This window comes from Typopeltis vanoorti, chromosome 12 (assembly GCF_054136105.1).
Source record: "Typopeltis vanoorti isolate ZY-2024b chromosome 12, IOZ_Tvanoo_1.0, whole genome shotgun sequence".
NCBI classification, from domain to species: Eukaryota; Metazoa; Arthropoda; class Arachnida; order Uropygi; family Thelyphonidae; genus Typopeltis; species Typopeltis vanoorti.
In genome coordinates, this window is record NC_143560.1 from 102,087,036 (window position 1) to 102,114,765 (window position 27,730).

The window sequence follows — 27,730 nt, forward strand, 5'->3', positions numbered from 1 at the left end:
ACATATACCGGCACTACAGCAAGCCTAGGATCCCGACCCTGGACCATGGGTTAAGAGACTTACTGCAACACAGTTGACCATTGCAGGCAAGCCAACTAGCCGATTGTCCTGGCTGGGCCATCCAGGACCGCCCGTCTTGCCGAAGCAGGGGCCAAAGTAGTGCAAGACTACCAGGATCCCCCTTTCTGGATGTCCACAGGTCGCACCGCACGGCAAACATGGCAGCAGGGCATTGGATCCCAATGATGGTGGTCTGGAAAAAAGGACAGTGAAACAAACTCAGGAGAAGTAGAGCGAAGAATATGGGAAGAAAAGCAAAGAAAAAGAGGAAGAATGAAAAGAGCCAGTACTATCACTGGGAGGTACCCTCCACCACGAACAGGTGCCCCAGATGCTAATGATTCTCATTTGAGAGATAAGGAAACATGAAGGTTTCAAGTAAAAATGGATAGCTGTACAATTATAAGTTGGGAGATTATGAGAGACTTTGAAGTTAGCTTTCAAAATTATGGTGGTTGGAGGTATTTGAAGGAAAGAAATTAATAGCACTTTGAGATGGTTAACAATGGTAGGAGTTAGTAGCAAGGAATCTTATTCTTTAGGTTAAAAGGATAAATGAGTAGAAGCATTAAATAGGAGCCAGAGAAGAAAAGGGACTATGAAAGAAGTCTAAAAAGATAGAGTTCTTGCAACAAAAGCCTTGATTTATCATCCTAACATAGTAACATTTCATGATAAAATTCCACAGAAAAAAAAAATCCAAATTGTCCACTTTTTGAGATATGTCCTCTAAACTTCAACTTCCTATTCACCAATATCCCTGGCTTCATTAATCTCCTGGAATACAGTTCCATTGTACATAGATAACATAGCATGTAATCTTTTCATCCCTTACACATTAAATTGGCACTTTTGCCCACACTGTCAACTCTGCATTGCCCATTACACAGTTTTGCACCATCAGCAAACAACTGAATATTTCCTTCAGATCATTTCATAGATAATTTAGCTGCAAATTAAGACAGCACTGCTTCAAGCACAGAGGCACACCTCTAATCACTTGTTTTCTTCTGTCCTAATCACTTATCCTAAAGAATACTGTATTCCATACAGTATTCTCTAGGATAAGTCCATCAGCCACACTTGTATCCATACCACCAACTTCACATCTAACTTTCTATGTGTATCACGTCAAATGTCTTTGCAAAATTCAAGCAGTATCACCATATAGCTTTTTCTTTTCTTCAATTCAACTGTTATTCTGTTAAAAAAAAAGTGTAAATTACTAAAGTATAAGACTTCACAATGCCATGCAGTCCCAATAGTGTATAATATTCTTATCTATCCAATCCTGAATTCTGTCACTGACTAACTTTTCCAGTGCATCATCATAACACTAATTATGGGTATAGACCATATTGGTCTGTTCTGGTCTCATTATCCATCCAATATCCTTTTTTGAGGTCTACCCTGCCTTCTCTTTCCAATTGGCTTATATTTTATATTAGTATTTGTTTAGAATGTTGGTGATTCGGTTTACATGTTCAATCCATTTTTGTTTATAATTGTTTAGTTTTTCTTCTATTGATTTAGTTCTTTTAAAATGTCTTTGTTCCTTTTTTGATCTAATAATGTGTATTTTGCAGTTCTTCTCATAAATCTAATTTCACTTGTTTTTATTCTTTGTTTATCGCCCAAATTTCACTGGCATATATAATATGGGCACTGCTAAAGTACTGTATATTTTCAAGCATGTTTCTTTTTGTACTAGATTTGGGTTGAATGTTCTATTTATCAGGCCTATAACCTGTAAACATTTTCAAGTTTTTAATTTTATGCCTTTTCTCCTTTGTATGATATTTCACATCCAAGATAACTGAAAGTATTTATCTGTTCTATTATTTAATTATTAATAACTATTTTGCTTCTAACTGAATTTGTCCACAAAATGCCATTATTTTAGTTTTATCTATGGAAATTTTCATTCCAAACTGTTCTATTATAATGTTTAAATTATATATTGCTCTTTGTAAATTGTCTTCCTTATCTGATATTATTACCTGATCATCTGCAAATAATAGCGTATTCATTTTGTTATTATTCCGGGAAATTTCTATACCATGATTGTTTAAGGTGTTCCACTGTATTAATATTTCATTAATATAAATATTGAAAAGTGTTGGACATGGGCATCCCTGTCTTACTCCTTGGTTTATAGATTGTTTTTCAGACAACTTTTCATTTATTTTATTATCTTTATATATATTCAATATTACATGTAATAAAATATTAGGTATATTTATTCTTTGTAATATATCAAACAGTATATATCTTTTTACTTTGTCAAATGCTTTTTCGTAATCTATAAACAAAAGATGAGTTTCCAAATTAAATCATCTTTTTTCTATAAGTAGTTTTAAACAGAAAGCTGCATCCATTGTAGAGCATCCTTTTCTAAATCCATTTTGACATTCTAATAATATTTTTTCACTGTATATTTTTAGTTTTTCATTAAGTATTCTGCTATATATTTTGTAGCATGTATTCAATAAACTAATACCACTGTAGTTAGCAGGTTTTGTTTTATCCCCTTTTTTAAATATAGGCATTACTATGCTTGTATTCCATTCTATTGGTATTTGTCCATTTGTATATATTTTATTTAAAAATTTTAATAATCTTTGATGAAATTTTTTTCCCATCAAATTTATTCAGTTCAGAGTTTATCCCATCTTCTCTTGCTGATTTGCCATTTTTTATTTTATTTAGGTTGTCCTTTAATTCTTTCATTGTTATCATATCATTTAAGGTATTTTGTAAGTTTCTGGTGTAATTATTTTTGATGTTAAGTATTATCTGTCCAAAGATCTAAAGTAATCCAAGAATTCTTTTACATCTATTTCACAATTTATATTCGCAGTTTCTTTTATATCTGCATTCATGTGTTTTAGTATTTTGTACACACTGGGTCTTATTTTGTATATGTCATTCTCTAGATAAGATACAATTTTTTCCCAACTCTCTCTGCATCTCTTTCTGGTTTCTCTTTTGGCTATTGCTCGTCTTTTTTCATTCTCAGTTTCATCCTCTTGTTTTTTGTTACTTAACCATCTTTTAAAAGCCAGCTTATTTTCAATTATTGGTTTTATTTCATTGTCCCATATATTTAATTTTTTTATTTTTATGATTTTTTTTGTGTGTTCCTAGACTTTTATATGATGCTGATGTGATAATTTCTTTTATATTATTCCATTCTTTCTCAATGTCTTCATTTTCTTGTATTTTTTTCTAAGTAGTTATTAATCTTCTGTTGGTATAAATTTCTTATACTTGAATCATTTAGTAGTCTTACATTGTAATTAGATTTTGTTTCTCTAGTTTGTTTATTTTTTTGTATTTTTTTGTAGCCAGTTTGGTTGGAAATCTTAGTTTTGCCTGTACTACATAGTGATCTGTGTAAATTTTGAGCCTCCTTCTAACTTTAATGTCTAGGAAGAGGTTTGCTGCTTTTTCATTTGCTATAAAGTAGTCTATTATTGATTTTTGTCCTCTTGCACACTACGTATATTTATGTATATTTTTATGTTTATAAAATATATTCATTATTTTTAAATTATTATATACTGTATAATCAATGAGTCGTTTTCCATTTTTTTTACTGTTGGTTCTCCAAATTTTTGTATATTATTGTTAATTTTTTTCATTCCTATTCTGGCATTAAGATCTCTGGCTATAATTATATGGTCTGTTTTATTTACTTTTTCATATATTCCTTGTAACTCTTTGTAAAAGTAATCATTTTCTTCTTCTTTTCCTTCTTCAGGGGCATACACTCCGCAACTGTATTTAATTTTAATCGCGCTTCTAATATTCTTTCATTCCAGTATGTATAATGAGCTATTTTTGCTTTAATTGATTTATGGATCCAAATTATTGCACCAGCTTTTGCATGTATTTGTTTGTCCACTCCACTATATATGATATTGTAGTTAGCTGTTTATTTTGTTATTTTAAGTTTCTTTTTTTTTTTTCTGTAAGAACTGCAATTTCTATATTTTCATCATTTAAACTTTTATCTAATTCTTCTTTATGTGCTATGCTTCTAATGTTCCATGTGGCATATTTCACCACGTTTTTCTTTTTCCAAAGTTTCTTAACCTTTTCCAATTTGCTGTCATTTTCTGTCCGGTTTGGATTTCGTTGAGACTTGAAAGTAATATGTGTTTCCCTATGTCACGTGACTAGCATGATGATAGGAATCCTAGTGGTGGGGCTGCCACCTTAAGACAACTAGGGTTGCCTTTTTTAGTAGATAGTGGAGACTACAGTTTGAGAGCAAAGAGTCACCCCCCCCCTCGAATTGCTCTAATAGCACTGGAGAGGAAGGAGTAAGAAGTAAGGGAGAGTAGAGGAAAAGAAGAGTAGAAGACCAGATGTGATATTACCAAGTGTATATTGTACGAAGTAAGATCTGGTCTAGCTTGGGTATCTCGGGTTTGCCATGCCTGTACTCCCCAACGTGAGCCCCTGAATTCTGTCACTGACTACCTTTTCCAGTGTCTTTACCACTACTACCAAGATGATAAATAGTCTACAGTTTGCTCAGTCTTGGACTCTCTCCCTTATGTGATGGAACTATTTTGCCCTCCATTCTTGGGATTTTACCAGAAGTGAGACTTAGCTTAAATATGAGTTATATAAGGAAGGCCAAATCAGATTCTAAGAAAATTAGCTAAGCAGGCCAAAGTAAATCCAAATGACTTTTTTTTTTGTTTTTGTTTTTTTGTTTGTTACATAGCAAGTAAGAGGAAAAATTACTATGGAAGGATGATTTTAATCAATGCTATCACAGGAAGGCGACAGAAGCAAAAAAAGTAAATAGTTTGTTGCTTGAGTGAACACTTTGCCAAAAGGTGTATCATCCAAGTAGAGATTTTGCAGTTGCCAATGTAACAGAGACTAATATCAAAATTGAGGTGAATGAACAGAAGGTACTCAGCATATTGAAAAATATCGACGTGAATACAGCGGTGTGACTGGGTGGCATGTAAGCTTGTGTACTATGTGAATGTGTAAGAGAACTGGCATTGCCTTTGATGAAGTTGTTCGATCTAAGTCTCAGCTCTGGCAAAGTTCTGAGGGAATGGAAACAGAGTAAGATAGTTCCAATACATATATAGGAATCACCAATATATAGTTCCAATACATATATTGCTGAGTCAAGTATTGGAAAAGTTGATTAAAGGTACTGCCCAGCATAGGCTTTGTAAAAGGTAGGCCCTGCCTTAGTAATTTACATTTTACAATAAAGTGAGAGCAGATTATATAAGGGAAATGGATCACCATTACACTGCTTTATTTTGCAAATGCATTTGATAGAATACTGCATGGAAACTATTACAAAAGTTGGAGCAAATAGGAATGGATATGAAGCTGGTTGCAGGGAAGGGAGCTGACAGGCATACACCAGAGAGAGTGGTATATGGTGGAGTAAACATAGGAGAATGAGAGTGACTAGTCGAATGCCCCTGAGTTCTGTGCTAGGGCCACTACTCTTCAATTTGTATATTAATGATAAAGGGAAAAATTTAAGGGGGATATTCAATAGTTTGATGATGATGCAAAACTAGTGAGGACAATAGTTGACAAAGGTGAGGTAGATATCCTTCAGGATGATTTAAATAAATTGCCATTGTAGACAAAGGATAATGATTGTGAATTTAATGATACAAAATGAAAGGTTATGCATTTCAAGTTGAAAAGGTTACATACTGTGTATCACAATGATAGTGCTGGACTGCAGGAAATTGATGAGACTGGGGGGGGGGGGGTAATAGTGCACACAGCATTTAAGTTCAGAGGGCATATTGCAAAAGTTGGTAAAAGGTCAAAGAATTAATTGGAAGTTGAAAAACATGCTAACAAGTAAAGACAGGGTAGTTATTATCCCTCTTTATAAGGCTATGATTTGGCTGCACCTTGACTGTACAGATTTCATCACCTGAGTTTCAAGGAGGATCAGGAGGTGATGGATAGGATTTGGAGACAAGTGACAGGCTGTGGATTGTTGCCTATAAGGAGAGATCAAAAGGTGTGTGGGTTGCAAAGTTTAGTTGATAGAAAGGAAAGAGAAGACGTAATAGAAGCTTAAGTCATTAAAGGGATTCTATAAGATTAACACAAAGGAAAATTTTCATTACATGACAAATAAAGAGAGCTAGGCATCACCTGTGAAAGTTGTGTAAGAGTGTGGGTAGTAAGGTTGTGCTGACTATATTTTTTTTGCATGAAAAGTGGTGAGTGAGTGGAATAGATTGCCAGTATTAGCTGTGAGAGCCCTGACAGTGAATGAGTTTAAAGAGAGAGGTATGGTATTTTGCATAAAAGTTAGTGTGGATCTTCTATGGCGAGTCTCTGGACTCCATGGTGATACCTGCATTATCGTAATAAAAATATTATATATATAAAACATATTTAAGTTGCAAATCAGTAATTTGAACAGAAGGATAAATAAGAAGACTGCCTGATGTAAAATCTGAAGAAAGACCATGGTGCATGCCATTTTCACTGTTATTGATCATCTATATGAATCATCTTATAAAATAGCATTAAACCAGATATTAAAACTGCAGACATTAAATGCACCTTATGTAAGTACGTTATGGACTGACTTAATAAATCCACTATAGGGGTTCAGGACTCTAAATTGAATATTTGCTATAACAAATTTAGTATGAAAATCTACAGTACAAAGACAAAAACTAAGAAACAAGCTATTTAAACTAAAAAAAAATAGAATAAGAAAAAAAATCGGTATATTAAGGGAGTCAGATGTATATATTTATATGAAATAAGGAAACATTTAGTCAAAACACTAAACTAGTAATGATAGAGTTCAGAACAATTATAAGTTATGGAACTACAAGTTAGGTTAAATAAAATAGTTGATTAAACTCTGCCAACATTATCAGCAGTCTGAGGGACATTAGTGAAGGAACATCATTTTTAATAAGATTCCTCCATCAGTGTCAGAATCATTAAAAATAAAGATGCTACTAAAGAACATGATATTGTGAACAGAGAACAGGAGTAAAAAAAAAAAAAGTTAGCAAAACAAGCGTGTGATGGCAGGACAGTAAAAAAAAGGCAGACGAAGATCAAGATGAATTGATGCAGTAAGATTCATTAATTTTAGGAAACCAAAATTTAAATTCGACAATATTGGAGACCTGACAAATAACTTTAAATTGATACAACATTTTAATAGGAATCTAGTAATAATGTAAGTTTAATTACGTAGTTACAGTATCCTGTACACTAATTAGAGTATATATTAGGAAATTATACTGATCATTTCTTTGATTGTTATTATTCATTTGTCTCATTTTTTTAAAATCATACTGATAATGTAATTAAATTGTTTTACATACCCAGGGTTCCTGGATACCATGCACACAAACGGTTGCCTTGAAGTGACGAGCTGTTTCCAATTCTAATTTCAAGATCATGAAGTGGCTGATGACCTAGAAGACATAACAAATAGTTATGATGGTACATAACAAGTGAAAATAATATGGTATTACATCCTGTTTATTCTATTAGTAATATATACACTCAAATAAAATCAGAAAATACAAAAAAAAAGTCCTGAAGATATTTTCAGGTGCAAACTTTGTTTGCTTACACTTGGATAAAGGATTAAACTAAATTTATTATAGTCTAACCAAGTGCAAAATAAACTTCCAATTGTTAAAAAAAACTACTTCTGCACTATGCTTGTTCCCTGAGAATTTATGGTTTGCCTATGATTCACAAGCAGAACATAACACTTTGGCTGATAGTTGAAGATATCAACAGCCCCAATTATCATTTAGCCAAGAAACTAGTGTCAACACTGAAGGAGTTGGTAGGTCATTCTCTCTTCTATATTTAAAACACCACTCTTTGTAAACAAAATTAAGGACATTGTACTTGATAAAAGTAATTTATTAGCCAGTTTTTATGTCTCTGCCCTTTTCACAAATGTCCGAATCAATGACACAATTCTTCTTTTATAAGACAAATTCTCAATGGATATCACAGTGCTCTGCCCATGTATTACGTTCTGGCTATATTATGTGGCAAAATACTTTGTTACCTGCAAAATGTTACCTGCAGCCATGGGCTAGCTTTCACCCAGTCCCCAATTACTAATTTTTATATGGAAGCCTTTGAGAAACATGTTCTAAATTACTTTAAAACCCCAAGTTTGGCTTAGGTACGTAGACGACGTTTTCATTATCTGGGCTCATGGCTGCCAGACATTATACACTTTCCACAGCCACCTAAACAAACAACACAAATGTATACAATTCACAATTGACATTGAAAGTCAGAACAAGCTTCCTTTTCTAGATACACTTGTCATGTCTTCCTTCTGACAGTCTTTCCTACTGGCCAAAAATATACACATTAACTCTTACAACCACCCAACACAAAAACTAGATGTAACTAACACACTAAAAAAAAAACAGGGTTTTGAAGATTTGCTCCTATGAGCAAGCTCTTAAAGATGAATAAAAAAGTTATCAGCAACACCATTTGAAAAAATGGCTACAGCAAAAATACTATCAACACAAATTCTCAAGTGTGTGGAAAGGCTTATGTGTTTCTAGGACATGTTACTTATTTTTAACAGTATAGATTACAACATGGTAAGATACTAAAATCTTTCCTATCTTTCTGTGTTGTCATCTATACCATTAAAAATAAATAACAAAATTCTTCACAAGACTCCACTTAAAAATAAACTAGATTACAATAAAACTGTAGCCATTCCTTACATTAAAGGGATATCAGATAAAATAAACAGAATACTACATTGTTAATTACACCATACAAAAATGTGGTATGAGTGCAAATTTAAAGAGACGTGAGAAATTGTAATCAACCACCCTAATCTTAACAATGATGGTTTAAAAATCCCAGGAATATGGATGGGGTGCTTAAGGGTCAATCCATATAGATCAACAGCTGTTACAGAATCGTATCCAGATTTAGCTGGACATCTATAGACATCATGGCCGGTTGGGGGGTAAAGGAAAAGAATATCTTCCACAGGAGTTTTCCTTTACCATTGAATTAGTGTCATCCTTCCATAATCATTCTTTCTTCTGCTAGTGCTACATACCGAAAGAACTCTATATGAGTTTTTTTTTTTTTTAAGCTTTATTTGCAAACTGCTGTTCATTCTGCACTTTTGCTATCCTTAACAATCAACTCACCCTCCTTGCCTGTTCTTTGTAATCCTCATGGAACGGATTATTACTGCTCATTTTAAGTTGCTGCCATTCAGCCTTCTTCCTCTGTACTGCATGCTTAGTCTCTTCGTTTATCTATGCATTTCACACTTATCTTATTTAACTTTCTTATCCATGGAATATATTTAAACTTTGCTTCTACTAGATACAGTTTTTGAATAGCACCCAGGCTGCATTGATCTCCTTTCCACCCAATTCCATATTTTTTTTTCTACAACTGCAAATTTTCTCCTGAGCCTTGTATTTCCACATATATCCTTTCCTCATAGAAGTCCTTATATAGTTGACAACCATACATGTAATCACTCTATTCACCAACCAGAGGGAAATTTGTCACCTCATTTATAATGACATTCTCTAATAAGACAATCAAATTCAAGAATCTCAATCTTTGCTTACCCTTCATTATATACTGCCTTAGGTTGTTATCCTTGAAAAACTTGAGAAATTAATTTTCTTTACTTCAGATTGTATTTCATCAGCCCAATCTATATTGCCATAACGATCACCCTTTTGTTTGTTTAGCTAATTTTTTTTATATATATTTTATGGTCACTATTCTCCTCTTTATCAGGTCCATAGCAAGATCCACCTAAATAGTTCATTCTATTCTTCTCAATCTCACACCATACTACTTCAAAACCACTGTCAAATTTACTTACAGTTTATAAATCTTCCTTGCAATTTTACACTTATATTGCGACAGAGGTTATGTTGATTAAGTGCCAGTAAAAATTAGAAAGCATATTGCAATTCTATTTGAGTTCTTCCATATAAGAATCATCCTAATAATTGTTTACCAGATTTGTTGTTGGCAATATCCAAGGTAGGAGGTGAAAAATCCAAATATGAATGCAGAAAGTAAATCCTCAAAGACCAGTTGCATCCCACTCCTGTAACAAATCTAAAAAAAAAAAAAAAAATACAGCTTTGACAGCATCATTTAAGATGTCATTAAAAAATACTTTACACTTTTCTTTGTAAGTATGAGGCAAATAAACATCATCAAATTCCTGCCATGTACCCTCAAGGGGTGTATAGGATATGATAGTACTAAATGAAAAAAATTACATCATTATTAATTTCCTATCTACAATTTTCCTCCAAATCAGTCTGTTACTTGTCAAGACTCCAACATTATCAGATTTTATATTTCTATCATCTAAGGAACTTTGTACCGTATCAATCCACCTATATCTTGGTCTTCCTATGGTTCGTTTTGCTGCCAACCTGGCAGAGAACACTTGTTTTAAGCCATACCACTTGAGATTAGCTCTGCTAACGCATTCCTGGATACTGACAGGAATGCGTCAAGTTCTTTCCTAATATCCTCGTTTTTAATATGATATTGCCTTTGATGGCATCTGTTCACACCTATAATCTTTCTCAGGACTCTCATATCTGTGGTCTCTAGTCTTTGGTCAAGTGTTTTACTTCTGACTCAGCTCTCAGATCAATAAGTTAAAACTGGTTTGAACACTGTCTTGTATACAGCTAATTTAGTGTTCCGACTAATTTCTCTCTTATTCCATATGAATTTGTTCAATTGACTTCCCGTCATACCAGCTTTGCTGATTCGGTTGTCTATTTCTATATTTAATTTACCATCTTCAGTAAAAATCGTGCCTAAATAGCTAAAATGCTTTACTTGTTCCACAGGTTCTCCATTCACAACACAGTTGACATTTTCAATGATTCTGCCTATTTTCATTGTCTTTGTCTTTTTATTTATGACCTTCATACCATATCTATTACAACAGCTATTCAATTTAATCAGAGAATCTTGCAGACTTGTAGCGGATTTATTTAGAAGTATAACATCATCCGCATAAAGCAAAGAGCTGACATTAACATCTCCAATTTTGATATCGTGTTTAATGCCCCTTTCCTTCATAATGTGATCCATATAGATAATGAATAACAGAGGGGATAATGTACATCCTTGTCTCACACCAGATTTAACATTAAACCATCTTCTTGTACTTCCTTCAATTCTAACTGCTGACTTACAACTCAAATAAAGACTACGTATTGCTTGATATAATGCCCCATTGACACCATATAACTGCAGCGTATTGAATAGCTTCTCTCTTGGCACCTTGTCATATGCCTTTTCCAAATCGACAAAACTTAAATATAGATCTTTGTTATATTCCAATGCTTTCTCGACTATTTGTCGTAAAGTGAAGATCTGATCCTGACAGCCTCTATTTGGCCTGAATCCAGCTTGTTCTTCACCAAGCTTTTCTTCCACAATTCTTCTCAACCATTTCTCAAGTATACTTGCATAGATCTTGCCAGGAACACTCAGTAGGGAAATACCTCTGTAATTCTCACATGCAGTTTTATTTCCCTTTTTTATATATGGGTACTATGAGAGCTCTACTCCAATCATCGAGAATTCATCCCTCTGTCCAGGCTCTCTGAACTATGCAGTGCAGCCACTGTAAGACTCTTATACCACCATACTTCAGCATTTCTGGTCGAATATCATCTACTCCTGCTGCCTTTCCACATTTCAAGCCTTTGATGGCTTTTTCTACTTCAAATATGGATATGTATTCCTGACTGCATGCCTGGTCAGTGTTTTTTACCACTCTGCTGTCATCACTGCTTGTTTCATTTAGCAGTTTTTCAAAGTAATTACTCCATACTTCAAGGATATCTTTTTCTCCCGTTTTCATATCACCTTCATCATCTCTAATTCCTTTCACAACACTCTTTCCTCCATTCCTAAGCTTCATCAACAACCTCCAGAATATTTTACCACCTTCTTGATATTTATTTTCTATATTCTTGCCAAAGTTCTCCCATGACTTTTGTTTAGCTAGTTTTACACAGTGTTTAGCATTCTTGCATTTGTCTCTATATTCTCTAAGAGCACAAGCTGACTTATTTGACAGAAACTTTTGATATGCTTTCTTCTTTTCCTTCACTGCCTCTTTAACTTCTTGTGTCCACCAGGGAGTTCTGATTTTTTTATCCTTACAGACAACCTCACCACATGCCTCTCTGGCAGAATCAATCAATGTTTTCTTCAGAGTTTGCCACCGAATCTGCAAGCTTTGATTCCTGTTCTCAAACTCTTTCATTTTTTCTTCAATAATCTTTGTATATTTTAGTCTACAGTTCACATCTGAGAGCTGCTCAACTTTTATTCACTTTAAAACTTTCTTACATGTTATTCTTTTCGATATGAAATTCAATTTTATCCTGCTCAAGACTAAATAGCGATCACTTCCAATTTCAAATCCTCTGTACACTCTGGTGTCCTACACCAGGGAAAAAACATCACTATCAACAATAACATAGTCAATGAGACTTTTCTTATTCCTAGCCTCTTCTCTCCATGTGAATTTGTGCACATTTTTATGTTGGAACATGGTGTTAGTAATAACCAGTCCATGTCCTGAGCAGAAATCCAAACAGATATTTGCCATTATTATTAGCTTTTCTCTTTTCTCCAAATTTTCCCAAAATATTTTTTGTATGTCTCACAATCATTTCCTACTCTGCTATTTAGATTCCCAACAAGGACCAACTTTTCATTTTTTTTTGTGTCAGTTGCTTTTTCTAAAGCCTCAAAAAATTCCTCCACTTCTACCTTAGTAGAATCTTCTGTCGGACCATATGCACAAATAAGTCTCATTGTCCAGTTCCCCATTCTCATATTTGTCCACGTTACTCTACTTGAGACTGACTGCCATTCAAGAAGATTAGCCTCGTATTTTGTGTTGAATACTATGGCTACTCCTTTTCCTTGATTGCCATTGCCTGAATATAACATTTTGTATTTATTGCTCAGAAAATCTCACCAGTTTTTGCCTTTTTTGTTTCAGTCACCCCTATTATGTCGATCTGGTACATATCTAATTCCTCAGCTAGCTCCATTTCTTTGCATTCAGGCTTCTTATGTTGATAGTACTGATCTTTAACTCTGGCGATGTTGAGTTGGGGTTTGTTTTCAGATTTGTTCCAGTAGCTGACTTTTCGCTGTTCGCCCTGGCGAAAACAACGGGGGCCTTGTTTAACCCGGCGATGCCCCAGCCGGCATGAAATTTTGTCATGTCGTACCATCATTTTTTATTTTGGTTTAACCAATAAGAATACAATTTGGTCGGATAAATCCCAAATTGCCAGCCCATCCTCGTTCGTTCAGTATCCAAATAGATACTGGGTGCACCACGAGAAGGTGAGGATTGGACATTAGGTCAGAAGCCCTGGTCGGTTCTCCGCATTCCTTTAAAGGCTATGTGGAGGTCTCCTCTCAGTTATACAGCTTTGACCCTTAAGCACCCCGTAAGCAAATAAACATGCCTTCTTTAATTTCTGTATAACTTATTTTTAAGAACTTTTCTTTTAAACACAGAAACCATTGCCATTCTCATTTAATATCCTCATAAAAGTTTTCATCAAACCTAGTTTAATTTCTGGCAGTGGATATAGAAACTAACAGAATAAAATATGTAATTGGTTGCTGCAATAATCTAAAGGGTAGGAATGTAGATGCCATGTACTGGCAAATTACTATGATAAGTGCTGGTTGAGTAATTATTATAGAGGATTTCAACAATGGGGAGGTGAAAAGTGGAATAGTCACAGGGAGGGAATAAAATGAATGAAATTTATACAGCTGCTAAGAGATAATTAACTGAAGCAGCATGTAATGGAGGGGACACAAGGTTTGAGAGTCCTCGATCTGATCATAGCATCAGAACTTAACAGTAACTAATCTATCTATCTATGCTGCCTCCACTTGGGGAAAGTGAGCATGTAGTCTTGCTATGGGAGGTTGCTAGAAATGCAGAATTTTCTGTTAAGAAGGGACATACATGGAATTACAAAGCAGGTGATTATAACAAGCTGAGAAGTCAACTTTCAGCAGTGCCATGATATCAGAATTTGGAGAGAGCAAGGTATTGGTCATGAATGGGTGTTTGAAAAAAAGATAGTACCAGAATGTATACCCAGAGTCAGAAGAATAAATCAGGTAGGAGTAAGATGGATGAATAGCTTCATTAAGCAAGAGTTGCAGATAAAGAAAAACTTCTGAAGGGATTATAAAGAAAAATGTGATCAACATATCCACAAGCAATACAAGGCCCAGTCAAGAAGGATGAACTGTTTGGTAAGGAATGCCAAAGCTAATTATGAGAGAAAGCTAGCTGATGAAGCCAAAAGAAATTCTGGAGTTCTTTTGCTATGTGGCAAGTAAAAAGAGGAATTACTATGGATGAATGATTTTAAAAAGTATTGACAGTGGAGAGGTAATAGATGCAAACGAAATAGTTGAATTACTGAGAGCATTCTGCAGGGATGTACCATCTAGGTGGTAATGTTGCAATGCTATATGTGACACTGACTGATAGAAGAATGGAGGTGCTTAAAATATTGCAGAATCTCAATGCGAACACAACCATTGGATTAAATGACATATCAGCCAATGTATTGCAAGAATATGCAAGGGAATTATCAGCTCCTTTGATCAAGGTGTTTAATTTAAGCCTCAGTACCGAGAAGGTGCCAGTGAAGTGGAAAGAGGTCAAAAGAGTCCCACTCAACTCCAAGACAGAAGTAGCAAATTATAGTCCAATCAGCATCTCAGGAGTGATGGTTAAGGTATTGGAAAAATTGTTGAAAGACAGAATTCAGGATTGGGTGGATAGGAATATGATATTTTATAAAGGGACAACATGGTTTGTGAAGAGTAGGCCTTGTCTCAGTAATCTGCTTAGTTTTTTTTTATAATAAAGTGACAATGGAGTTGAATAAGGGAAATGGCTACTCAGTGATACTGCTAGACTTTACAAAGGCATTTCACAGGATTCCACATAGAACTCTGTTACATAAATTCAAACAAATGGGGATGGATATGAATTTGGTGATTTGGATTAGAGTGTAGCTGATGGACAGATATCAAAGAGTGGGTTTTTGGAGGAGTCCAGGAGAAAGCTAGTGACCAGTAGTGTATCACATAGCTCAGTACTTGGTCCTCTGCTTAATTTGTACATCAATGATATAGGAAATGATTTGACAGGAAATGTTGTTTACTGATGATGCAAAACTGGTAAGAGCAATAGTAAATGAAAGTGATGTAGAGATCCTGCAGGATGACTTAAATAGACAGGCAATATGGGCAAAGGTGAATGGCTGCCAGTGTAATGTGGCCAAGTGTAAGGTGATGCACTTTGGAAAGAACAACCTGTTTACTTAAATATAAAGAGCCAATAGGCTTCACTTCGGCGATGTAACATTATTTAAATTAAGGGGATATTAAATCCCACATTGCTTCAAAACCGAATAAGAAACTCAAAAGATCAGAATCAGAGTTTCATGCCGAATATAGTAAACTACAAAGTATCGGCAACTACTAGCGTAAGCCAAAGCACATAGTACAAAAAAGTAATTTAATGGGTGCACCTTTTTGACAACTCATATAGCAAAGTATATAAGTTCTTTTCGCTATTAATTTGATCTACCTACTCACTGATGAGACCTCAATAAAGGTCCAAACCGGTCTGGGTAGTGACCTCCCACCATAATGTATAACATCATGCATCTCTTAGGAGATGGGTTTTACATTATGGGAAATACTAAGAATAGTGATCAGAGCTTTATCCACCTTTCTACAAGTATCCCTAGTTTGTACTATGTGCTTTGGCTTACGCTAGTAGTCGCCGATACTTTGTAGTTTACTATATTTGGCATGAAACTCTCTGATTCCGATCTTTGAGTTTCTTATTCGGTTTTGAAACAATGTGGGATTTAATATCTCCTTAATTTAAACAAACTGTTTACTATATTCAATGAACTTAACTGCAGAAAACGATGAGGCCAGGGACTTTGGGTGACCCCTGGACAGGGATTTTAAGTTTATAGGGCATATTGCAAAAGTAGCCAAAACAACACAGATTACAAGGTTGTTGCAGAACACACTGAGAAGTAGGGATAGGGACATTATTCTTCCCCCATATAAGGCCTTAATAAGGTCACATCTGGATGCAGATCTGCACACTTGGATTCTACAGGGATGAAGAAATGGTGTTAAGGATCCAGAGGCAAGTGACAAAGATTGTGGCAGGTCTATGGAATGCTCCCTAAGAGAATAGATTGACAGTCTGTGGGCTTCAAACACTAGCTGATAGGCAAAAAGAGGAGACATGGTAGAAGCATAAGTTATTAAAGGGTTTTATAGGACTGACAGGAAGATTGTTTTCAATACATAACAGGAAGGGATAAAATGAATGGTCACCTATGAAAATTGTTTAAGAGCATGGGTAGCAAGGGTGTTAGGACTAGAATTTTTGCTTGGGCAGTAGCGAGTGGGTGGAATGGGTTTTCAGAGATAGTTGTGAATGAATTTAAGGAGAGGTATGATAGGTATTATATGAATAATGGCTAGTGTGAATAATGGGTCTCTCACAGAGTCTTCTGACTCCGTGGAGATACCTGTATAATCATAAACTCTTCTCCCTTACTGCTGAGTTCTGTCAATAGTATACATGCACCAATATACACATCTACAACAATCAATATCCCTTTGTTTAAATCCAAGGGTCATGAAAGGATGCAAGAGTTACATGCATCTTTTAATAACCATGGCATGATTAATTACCTGTGATAATACATTCAACATTATTTTATCATCCCCATTCCCACGTTCACTCATGTGAATGGCCTATACAAGCACACAATCTGATTCCACTCTAGCAGCTCTAGTTTCCTTAATTTTGCATTGTCCATTCTCTCAATGGATAACACTTGTCCAGATGTCTAACTCCTCCATTAAAGTGCAAGCAACCATTCATATACAAGTCCTTTCATCTATCAAAGTCACTCCATACATCTACACATTCCTTTAACACTTCTCTCTTCCAGTATTTCTTTCATTATCCTGTGTATTTTCAAATATATGCATATTTTTAAAAAAATAATGAGTAGAGGAATTACATTCCTGGATATTTCTAAGTGCTCAATGTGAAATAATTTCAAATCAATTTCACAGTTACAATAACCATTTATACTGATAACAAAACAGTACATTTAAATACAGTGTAAATCTGATGTAGAGGATCATGAATGAAGAATAACTCTTCTAGTACTATTTAAAAAAAAATCTTCAACATCTGTGCTTCTCTATCCAACATCGCTTATGCATCACTTTTTTTTTTTTTCAGTCCATTTTACTATTTAAATATAAAATGGACCATAGTTTTAGACTAAATGGGCAGGTCTCGAATAATAGTGAAAAAAAACTTCAAATATTTGGGTAGTGTACCTTCTATTGATAAAAAGTTTAGATTAAGAGTTATTAAGAAGAATTTCACTTGGCTAAACTTCTTTTAACAGTGTAAGTAGTTTACTTAGCAGTAGTGAGGTCCCACTGAATTGTAACCTATTGCTTAACAGAATGTTGCTTTCTGCTCATTAGATATGAGCAATGGAAATTAAAGTTTTTCAGGATGATGTTGACAAAATAAAGGAAAGATAGAATAAGAAATATGGGCATTAGGGATGTTTTGGACCTAGAAAGTGTGGAAGAAATACTTGTGAACTCCTGCTTGAAGTGATATGGACATATAATGATAATGTGCATTTAGAAGCATTACCAAGAAGATGTCTAAAATTAAAATTGAGGGAAAAAAGTCCAAGGGGAAAACCATAGAAAAGGTTCAGAGGTCAAATTAGTGAAGATTTAGAAAAAAGAAACTTAAGATGGAACAGTGTTCATAAAGAAAGAATATGGGGGGGGGGGATAGATACACAGAAATGGAGAGCTTTGATCTATCTGATCTGAGAGTTTTTGTTGGAGTGGTTGATGTGCTTTAATCAATGTGCAATGTTTCTTTTTAGACAATTCATAGTCAGCTGGAATAACATAGTTCAAGTTTCTTTATAAGAATAAATAACTCTTTGCACTTACCACAGCATCCCCTAGTTACAATTCGCACAACACGAACAGAGTACTGGTGTAATAAATCTACTTGCCACCATGGAGAGTTCTCCAACTTAGTTTCAGTGCAGAATTTATTCTCATGAATTGTTGTTGTGTCACCATCATTGGCATGACTAGCATCACCACCACGTACTGTACTTGACTGGTTTGAAGGTTTGCCATAGGCTATATTCACCGCTAAAATGAAATATCAATATTGTGAAACATTAACAAAAATGATGCATACTTCAAATTTTACAATACACCAATCACATCATAAAAAGATGAAAACATATCAGAGCAAGCTAATAGTCCCATAATTTAGGAGAGGAATAAAGAGATCCAGAAATGCCTGCAAACTGCATTTCTTTCATATAAAAATAATCTCCTATGAAGTTTGAGATTTTTTTTTTTCAATTAAATTACTTATGTGATATTTTAGAAAATAAAAATTGCATAATACTTTTGTAAGAAATATTTAAAATAAAAATTCATTGGTTCTCTATTTTTTAAATAAAATTGGGTGAGGAGAGATATATAAAGATTAAAAAGTTAGACAAACTGGCCTTCAGATCACACACAATTTACAGACAAAAAATACTAGTGGTGGGAAATAAATGGCATTGGTGTAGATGATGATGGTAGTAGTGATTGGTATAGTTGGGGAATTAAGTGGTGGAGATGGAGATTTGTAGAGTAGGTGCCCTCCCTCAATGAGTCTTTGGACTCCTTTAGGTGTCATGAAATAATAGTAATAATATAATAAAACGTGAATTTGATTGACTTAGTCTGTCTGAAGATTGTTGGTATCAGTAAAACTTGATTAACTGAAGAGGATGACCTAACAGGGATATAAATCGAAAGATGTACATATTTCGGCAAGATAGGAAAGGTGGTGGAGTGCTACTCATGAAAGAGATGAATTGTGCCTTCTCAGGGTAGAGAATCAGAGTGAAAATAACATTAATGAGGGTTTGAGAGCGTGTTGTGTGAGATACATTTATAAGACAAGATATTTAGTGGGATGTTGCTATAGACCAGGGAACACAGATGGTGATGAGTAGGAAATGTTTAAGCAAATTAGTTTGGCAAAGTGAGTGATCATTATGGGGGGGAGGGGGGGGGCTTCAACTATAGCAATATATCTCATGTTGTACGAGAGGAAGCAGCATTCGCTATTAAGGGAACTGAATTTTTGAACTTCTTGAGGGACAACTATCTTAGGCAGTATGTCATGGAGAGAACATAAGGATAAAGTGTTTTGGATTTGGTCATAGCATCAGATTGTGACTGAGATGTCATACTTTCCCCCAGTTGGTAAGAGCCCTGTGGTCCGGAATTGGAGGATGAATATGCATGTACAGGTTATCAAGACAGAAGGAATTTATTTGGAATTACAGGGCAGGAAACTATAATAGACTTAGAAACTAGCTTGTAGCAGTACAATGGATAAAAGAATTTGAAGGAAGAGAGGTCAGCAGTGGATGCAAGAAACTTACAAAAAAAATTGAGATTATATATGGCAGATCATATACCTTGAGTGAAGAAGACAAAGTGATTTAGAATCAAATGGATGACAAGAGAAATTAAAGAGAAATTGCAGATGAAAGAGATTATGGAAGACATAAAGAGAGAGAGAGGTGGAACACAGTTGCATGAGGAATATAAGGCTCAAGCTAGGAAAGTGACCAGTAATGTGAGGGAAAAAATGTGAAAATGAGAGGAGACTAGTGCTGCAGTAGAAGGTAAATCAGAAGAAGTTTTTTTGCTATGTAGCAAGTAAGAAGAAAAATGATTGTGGACAGATTACCTTACCAAGTAGAGATGGGACTTGGGTGATCAATGCAAATGACATAGTTGAGTTACTGAATGATCATTTTGAATTTTTTTTTTAATCCTATAGTAGATTTTTTTATTCCTAGAAGGATAAGTAGTGCTGAAGTATTAAAAGTGAATGAAGAGGATTCACTTTCCTATTCTAGTCCCCCTGCCTTAAATATCAGGCAAGGGACTATAAAGACTTCCACCATATGTTTTAAGGGAATATGCTATGGAACTGACCATGCCATTCACTTGAATGGCGTGGTCAGATCTTTTAATCAAAGTCTTGCAACAGGACAGGTTCCTGGAGAGTGAAAGGAGGGCAAGATAGTGCAATTGTACAAAGGTGTTAGTAGAATGAAGGTATCAAACTATAGGCCTGTTTGTATTTCTCCTGTAATTGTCAATAATTTAGAAAAATTAGTGTGAACTCAAATATAGAGTTGGACAGATGAGGGCAATATTATTTATGCAGGCTAGCATAGATCCCTCACCTGTTTGTTTCATATCACAGTAAAATATACACTGTAATGTCTGATTTGCAACTGTGCGAATGACAGCTGAGTATCACAGATAGCAGAGAGAACTAAAGAAATATCAGGATAATGGAATATTAGTTATGAAAAGAAGTGTAAGAAATGTAAACTGCAAAGCCTGGTGAGCAATACAAGAGTGACATGACAGAAACCTTTAAGTTTGTGAGGGAAATTACCTTATTAATATGGAAGTGTTTATTTATAGTGCATAAAAAGAGAGAGAAAGAATGACAGACCATTCCTGAACAAAGGTATGGACAAGTAATAGATTTCCTTTTACATGGAGCAAAGTGAGTTATATATGAAATGCATCAAAGAATGTGTTGTGATGAGTTTTTTTATTATTACGGAAAACTTCAAGGAGTCGACAGACTCATCGAGGGAGGCCCTAACATCATGTTGTACGAGAAGCAGCTAAAGAATTGTCAGTACCCTTGACCATTTTGTTTAATTTGAGTCTCGGATCTGGGCTAGTCCTGAGGGGGTGGAAAGAGGAGAAAATAGTTCCACTGCATAAAGGAGGTTCCAAGACTGCTGTTGTAAATTACCGACCGATTAGCATATCAGGAATCATTGTTAAGGTCTTAGAGAAATTAGTCAAGAAAAGAATACAGGAATGGATAGATGAAAATGGGATATTGTATGGGGGACAACATGGTTTTGTGAAGGGTAGATCATGCCTCATGTTTTATAACACAGTGATGGCTGAACTGGATAGGGGTAATGGGTTTACAGTAATACTACTGGACCTTGCCAAGGCTTTTGACAGGATACCACATAGAACTATAATCAGTAAACTGGAGCAGATGGGGATAGATATAGGGTTGGCGAGATGGATAGGAGGGTGGTTGAAGGAGAGATACCAGAGAGTGGTTTATTCAGGAGTGGAGTCTAAAAGAAGGCTTGTGACTAGTAGAGTGCCACAGGGCTCTGTTCTTGGACCACTGCTTTTCAATTTGTTCATCAATGATATAGGAAAGGATTTGAGAGGAAGTGTTCACTTGTTTGCTGATGATGTAAAGTTGGGTAGAGCAATTATGAGTGCACAGGATGTCAAAATTTTACAGGATGATTTGGATAGTTTGGAGGACTGGGCTAGGAAAAATGGATGTCAATTTAATGTGCCAAAGTGTAAGGTTATGCACTTTGCGGTGAAAAGAATAGCAGCAGTATATCGCATTGGTGGAACCGTACTCCAGGAGATTGATGAGGCCAGGGATTTGGGAGTGTTGTGTTGGTGGATAGGGAATTAAAGTTTAGGGGGCACATTGCAAAAGTGACTAAAACAGCTCACCAAATCACTTGGCTTCTGAAAAATACTTTAACATTCAGAGACAAACAAATTGTTGTTCCTCTGTATCGAGCCTTGATAAGACCCCATCTGGACTACTGTGCCCAGTTATGGGCACCAGGGTTTCTTCATGATGGAGAGGAAGTGGAGAGGATCCAGAGACAAGTGACCAAGATGATAGCAGGTCTGTGGAATGAACCTTATGAGAATAGGTTGAAGATTTGTGGGTTGCAGAAATTGGTCGATAGGCGAAGGAAGGGTGATATGATTGAGACATTCAAATTACTGAAGGGTTTCTATAAGATTGATCCAGAAGATATTTTTGAAAATATGACTGGTGGTGGGAGGACTAGGGGCCATGAATGGAAGCTGGGCAAGAGCGTGGTTGACAAGGGTGTTAGAGCTAGGTTTTTTACTTGGAGAGTAGTGAATGAGTGGAATAAGCTTCCAGAGTCTGTTGTGGGTGCTACGACCGTGAATGAGTTCAAGGCAAGGTATGATAGATACTGTGTGAATGTCAAATAGTTGTTCTTGACATGATGTTAGGGCCTCCCTCGATGAGTCTGTCGACGCCTTGGAGTTGCCCGGAACAATAATAATAATAACATGTCAAGAACAACTATTCGACATTCACACAGTATCTATCATACCTCGCCTGTGAACTCATTCACAGTCATGGCACCCACAACAGACTCTGGCAGCTTATTCCACTCATTCCCCATTCCCGAAGTAAAAAACCTAGCTCTAACACCCTTGCTAACCACACTCTTATCCAGCTTCCATGTATGGCCCATAGTCTTCCCACCACCAGTCCTATTCTCAAAAATATCTTCTGAATTAATCTTATAGAAACCCTTCAGTAATTTGAATGTCGCAATCATATCACCCCTTTTCTGTCTATCAACCAATTTCTGCAACCCACAAATCTTCAACCTGTTCTCATAAGGTTCATTCCATAGACCTGCTATCATCTTGGTCACTCATCTCTGGATCCTCTCCACCTCCTCCCCTTCAAGAAGAAACCCTGGCGCCCATATCTGGACACAGTAGTCTAGATGGGGTCTTATCCAGGCTCGATACAAAAGGAACAAGAACCTGTTTGTCTCTGCTTGTTAAAGTATTTTTCAGCAACCAAGTGATTTGATGAGCTGATTTAGCCACTTTTGCGATGTGCCCACTAAACTTCAACTCCCTATCTACCAACACTGTCAAATCCCCGGCCTCGTCAATCACCTGGAGTACGGTTCCACCAATGCGATATACTGCTGCTAATCTTTTTCACCCCAAAATGCATAATGTTACACTTTACCACATTAAATTGACATCCATTTTCCCTAGTCCAGTCCTCCAAACTATCCAAATCATCCTGCAAAATTCTGACATCCTGTGCACTCATAATTGCTCTATCTGGCTTTGCATCATCATACAAATGAACACTTCCTCTCAGATCCTTTCCTATATCATTAATGAACAAATTGAAAAGTAGTCGTCCAAGAACAGAACCCTGCAGCACACCACTAATCACAGGCCGTCTTTTGGACTCTACTCCTGAATCAACCACCTTCCTATCCATTTCACCAACCCTATATCCATCCCCATATGCTGCAGTTTACTGATTAGAATTCCGTGTGGTATCCTGTCAAAGGCCTTAGTAAGGTCCAGTAGAATCACTGTAAACCCATTACCCTTATCCAGTTCAGCCGTCACTGTGTTATAAAACGTGAACAAGTTACCGAGGCATGATCTACCCTTCATAAAACCATGCTGTCCCCATACAGTATCCCATTTTCATCTATCCAATCCTGTATTTTTCTCTCGACTATTTTCTCCACGACATTCACAACGATTCTTGATATGATGATCGGTCGGTAATTTACAACAGCAGTCTTGGAACCCCCCCTTCGTGCAGTGGAACTATTTTCCCCTCTTTCTGCCCCTCATGACTAACCCAGACCCGAGACTCAAATTAAACAAAAAATTGTCGAGGGCACCGATAATTCGTTAGCTGCTTCACGTACAACACGAGCTGGTATACCATCCAATCCCACAGATGTATTGGCATTGAGGTTTTGTAACAGACTATTCACCTCCTCTTCATTCACCACAATTCCCGTATAAGCTATTGGTTCATTCATTCCTGCAATGTCACCATTGCAGGAATGAATATACTCTTGCAAAGAGTATGATATACTCTTGCAAAGTGCTCGCTCAGTAATTCAACTATATCAACTGATTCGGTTACCTCCCTACCATCGGCATTCTTTAAAATCATTCTACCATATACATTTTTTCTATTACATGTAACATATCGAAAAAACTGTTTGGGATTCTCTTTAGCCTGCATGGCTAATGTTCTTTCATAATCCGCTTTTTCTTTTCTTACCACACTCATTACCCTTCTGGCCTGCGCTTTATACTGTTCATGTGCCTGCCGGTCACCTTTCTCCGTAAATTCTCTCCACAGTTGTTTCATTTTTTGCAGCTCAAGCTTAATGGTGTTATTCATCCATTTAACTCCTACTTGTTTTATTATTCGGGCTCTAGGTATACAGTCAGCCATTGCCTCATGCAAACACTTCTTAACTGCCTCTCATGCACTATCAACAACCAGCCCTTGTAGTTTTACATGCCATGGCATTGAACCAATCAAACTTCTAAGCTTGTCATACTTACCAGCTCGATAATTCCACATGTACCCTGTCTTAATTGTAAATTTCACACCTTTAGCCACCTCCCAAGTCAAGACCCTATGATCACTCTCACCAATTGGCAGCAATGTGGTCATATTCGTTACAGCCAAATTCTCAGATGCAAGTACTAGATTAAGCACTCTCTGATCCCTAGTATTTTCCATTACATGCTGTCATAGATAGTTATCCCTTAATAACTGCATAAAATCTAACTCCTTCCTCCCATGTGCCCTCTCCTCCTTCCAATTAATGTTACCATAGTTGAAATTTCCCATAATAATTACCCTCCTTCCACTCATTTCTTCTATTTGCTTATGCATAGTATCTCCACCATCTATTCCATCACCTGGTCAATAGCAGCACCCAACTGTATATTTTGTTCTGCTAGTCTCAATCTCACACCAGATTGTCTCAAATGTGCTCTTTTCTCTATCCTGCAGTTCCACTAATATACTCCTTGGCTGTAGCTCATCAGCTATAATCAATAACACTCCTCCTCCCATTTTATTCTCCCTGTCACTCCTGAACACACCATACCCCTCACATTCAATCCCACTAGCTATATCATCTTCTATCAGCCATGTTTCACTAATATCAATAATCTGTGGCCTGGAAGCGCCAACCAAAGCCAAAAATTCTTCCTTCTTGTTCCTAATACTTCTGGCATTAGTATACATGAATTGCAGAAGCCCATTTATCCCATCCCTATTTTGATGCCTTATACTATCCCATTCTGATTTGTTGTCCTTCATACTCGCTTGGGCATATTACACACATTCATACACTCAACTGTCTCCCTAAAGTCTGCATATCTACTCCCCCCCCCCCTTAATAACTCTAGTTTCCCTGATTCTGCACATCCACTTCCACTTCATTCAACAACACCTTTTCAAGTCTCCGTACACCAAATCCATTCAAATGTAAACCATCCAGCTTATATAAATCCTTTCACCCATCGAACTCACTCCACACATCCACAAATTCCACACCATTCCTCCTGCATAATCTGCGCATAAAGTCATTAGCAATTTTGGCCCTCCTTTTTACTCACCGTGGTAACAGACTCACCACCCTAACTCTCTCACTCTTCTCTTTTGCCACCTCAAGCAATTCCTTCAAATCCTCTCTCATAGCCATCTTGTCTCCTTTCAAATCATTCATTCCTGTTACTACTATCAATTCTTTCACCCTCTGCTTTTGCATTCTAATTGACTTGCTTACATCCTTAATGTTCGCACCAGGATGGTACGATTTTGTTAAACTCTCCAACATGACATGATGTTGGTCGAGTGATACTCCCCACAGTTAGTCTACTGTCATTTGGAATCTGTTAATAATAATAAAAACTTTTCAAGGTCTTGATAACCAGAGATAAGTTAACCATTTTGCGAGTGATGGCAGATGCTCTGGTTGGCTCATCAATTTCCACACTAAATGCAGTAGACAGACAAGATACCAACATCTTATTACTTAAGTTTTCTCCATAAAAAAAACAACCAAATCTGAATTTTCGGGCATATCAAAATAATCATCAAAACTTATTTCTAAAAAAAATACCACATACCACAGTATGGGAGTTCTGCACTCCACTTTCCACTGTCTAAACATGCAAGCACAGGATTCCTATAATAAGATGAAATAAAATATTAATACATTTGTATTTACTTTATAAACAAATTAATCACTAATGTTTATAATAAATGTAGACTCTGAAAAGGATATACTGGCATGTAAGAAGTGTCTTGAAGGTGAATACCACAAATGTGAAAAAAAAGTAGGAAGTGTGACAGTAGAGTAACAAATGACAAAAGATGGAAAATGTGTGTTGAGAATGTAGGTAAAAGAACCATGGTGGAGGCAAGGGAAAGTACAAAACATAACAGTGACATCCTAAAAGAAAGAGTTGAAGATGATAACAAAGAGATGGTGATGAAAGAGATATGAAAGACTCTGCATAAGTACAATAAGACAAACCATGAGCTCGAATGATTAAGAAATATCTAGCAAGTGGTAGAGCTGAAAGGAGAAAGAAAGACATGACAGAAGATAACGGAATGTAACACAAAACGAAAGACAGTAAGAAGGAAGATTTGCAAGGTAATTCTATGACAAGATAAATATTTAACAAGCGCATAATAAAATTGTATTTCACAGGTGGCAAAGATTAAGAATATTGGTGGAGCTGTCAGGATACAAAGAGGTAAAGCAAAAGAATTAACTGTTTTACAAGTATGAATGATTTAAAAGATAAAAATTATTTGAGAGACGATATAAGAGTTACTAGAAGAAACAGAAAAAAAAAAAAAAAAGTAAAAGAATTAAGATTATGAGTCTATTGCTACATCCTGATAAAGGTGAGGTGAGAAGGAGAGCCATGATTGCATATGAGTAGGTTGTACAAGAAGAATGGTGCGCAGCTTGCGGACTGAATTTGATGGACAGGACCTATATAATGACTGATTGTACTTCAACAAATTGAATTAGATGTCCAAAAAAAGTGTTGCTCAGCAAGAAGTGCAAAGTCAGGGAAACTACGAGCGAGCGTGTGTGTGGAAACCCTGAAGGGTGAGTGAATGTGAGATTGACCAAAATATGTTGAATATAGTCTCTCTCAGTAACAAACTTAAATTTTCATTTAGGTCAATATAGTTGCTGACCTAAGGGCATACTTCATTTTATACTATTGCTAGAAGTATTAGGAATAAGAGAGAGAGAGAGAGAGAGAGAAGAGAATTTCATGGCATTATTAATGCATCCACAGGAACAGAACACAAGAGATAGTATTTTTAGGGAAGATAGAAAAAAAAAAAAAAAGGGAAAAAATTTCAAAGTATATTTGAGTTATCTGGTGTGGAATAGAGGTCAACAGGCCAAATAAAATAACACACACGTGTCCCTGTTAAATAATGAAACTGATTTTTTTTTTTTTTTTTTTTTTTTACAGGATAGTCCTTTGAATAAAAGTAACAAACATCTTTATAGTTTTGACCACTAAAGTGTGTTGTAATTGCAGGTGCAACTTGAGTTGAATGATGCAGTGGTTTTTGTGTGGCAACTGTTGAAGTAAGAGTGTGTGTGCGAGTGGAGCATGTCAAAGTTACATCATGGAGCAGAGCTGTGATAAAGTATTGCTGTAAATTATAAAAATCACTACAGAA

General features: G+C 35.9%; 1 protein-coding gene across 1 annotated transcript in view; it reads right to left on the reverse strand.

Moving 5' to 3' along the window:
* LOC150101079 (P-selectin-like) overlaps positions 1 to 27,730 on the reverse strand; it is a 337,168-nt gene that overhangs the window by 290,136 nt on the left and 19,302 nt on the right. Inside the window, exons 2-4 of the mRNA XM_090401605.1 lie at positions 26,137 to 26,195; positions 18,223 to 18,432; positions 7,431 to 7,523 (exon numbers count right to left, since the gene is read on the reverse strand). Coding sequence (XP_090257731.1) covers positions 7,431 to 7,523; positions 18,223 to 18,432; positions 26,137 to 26,195 — 362 coding nt within the window. The remainder of the gene's footprint in view (positions 1 to 7,430; positions 7,524 to 18,222; positions 18,433 to 26,136; positions 26,196 to 27,730) is intronic.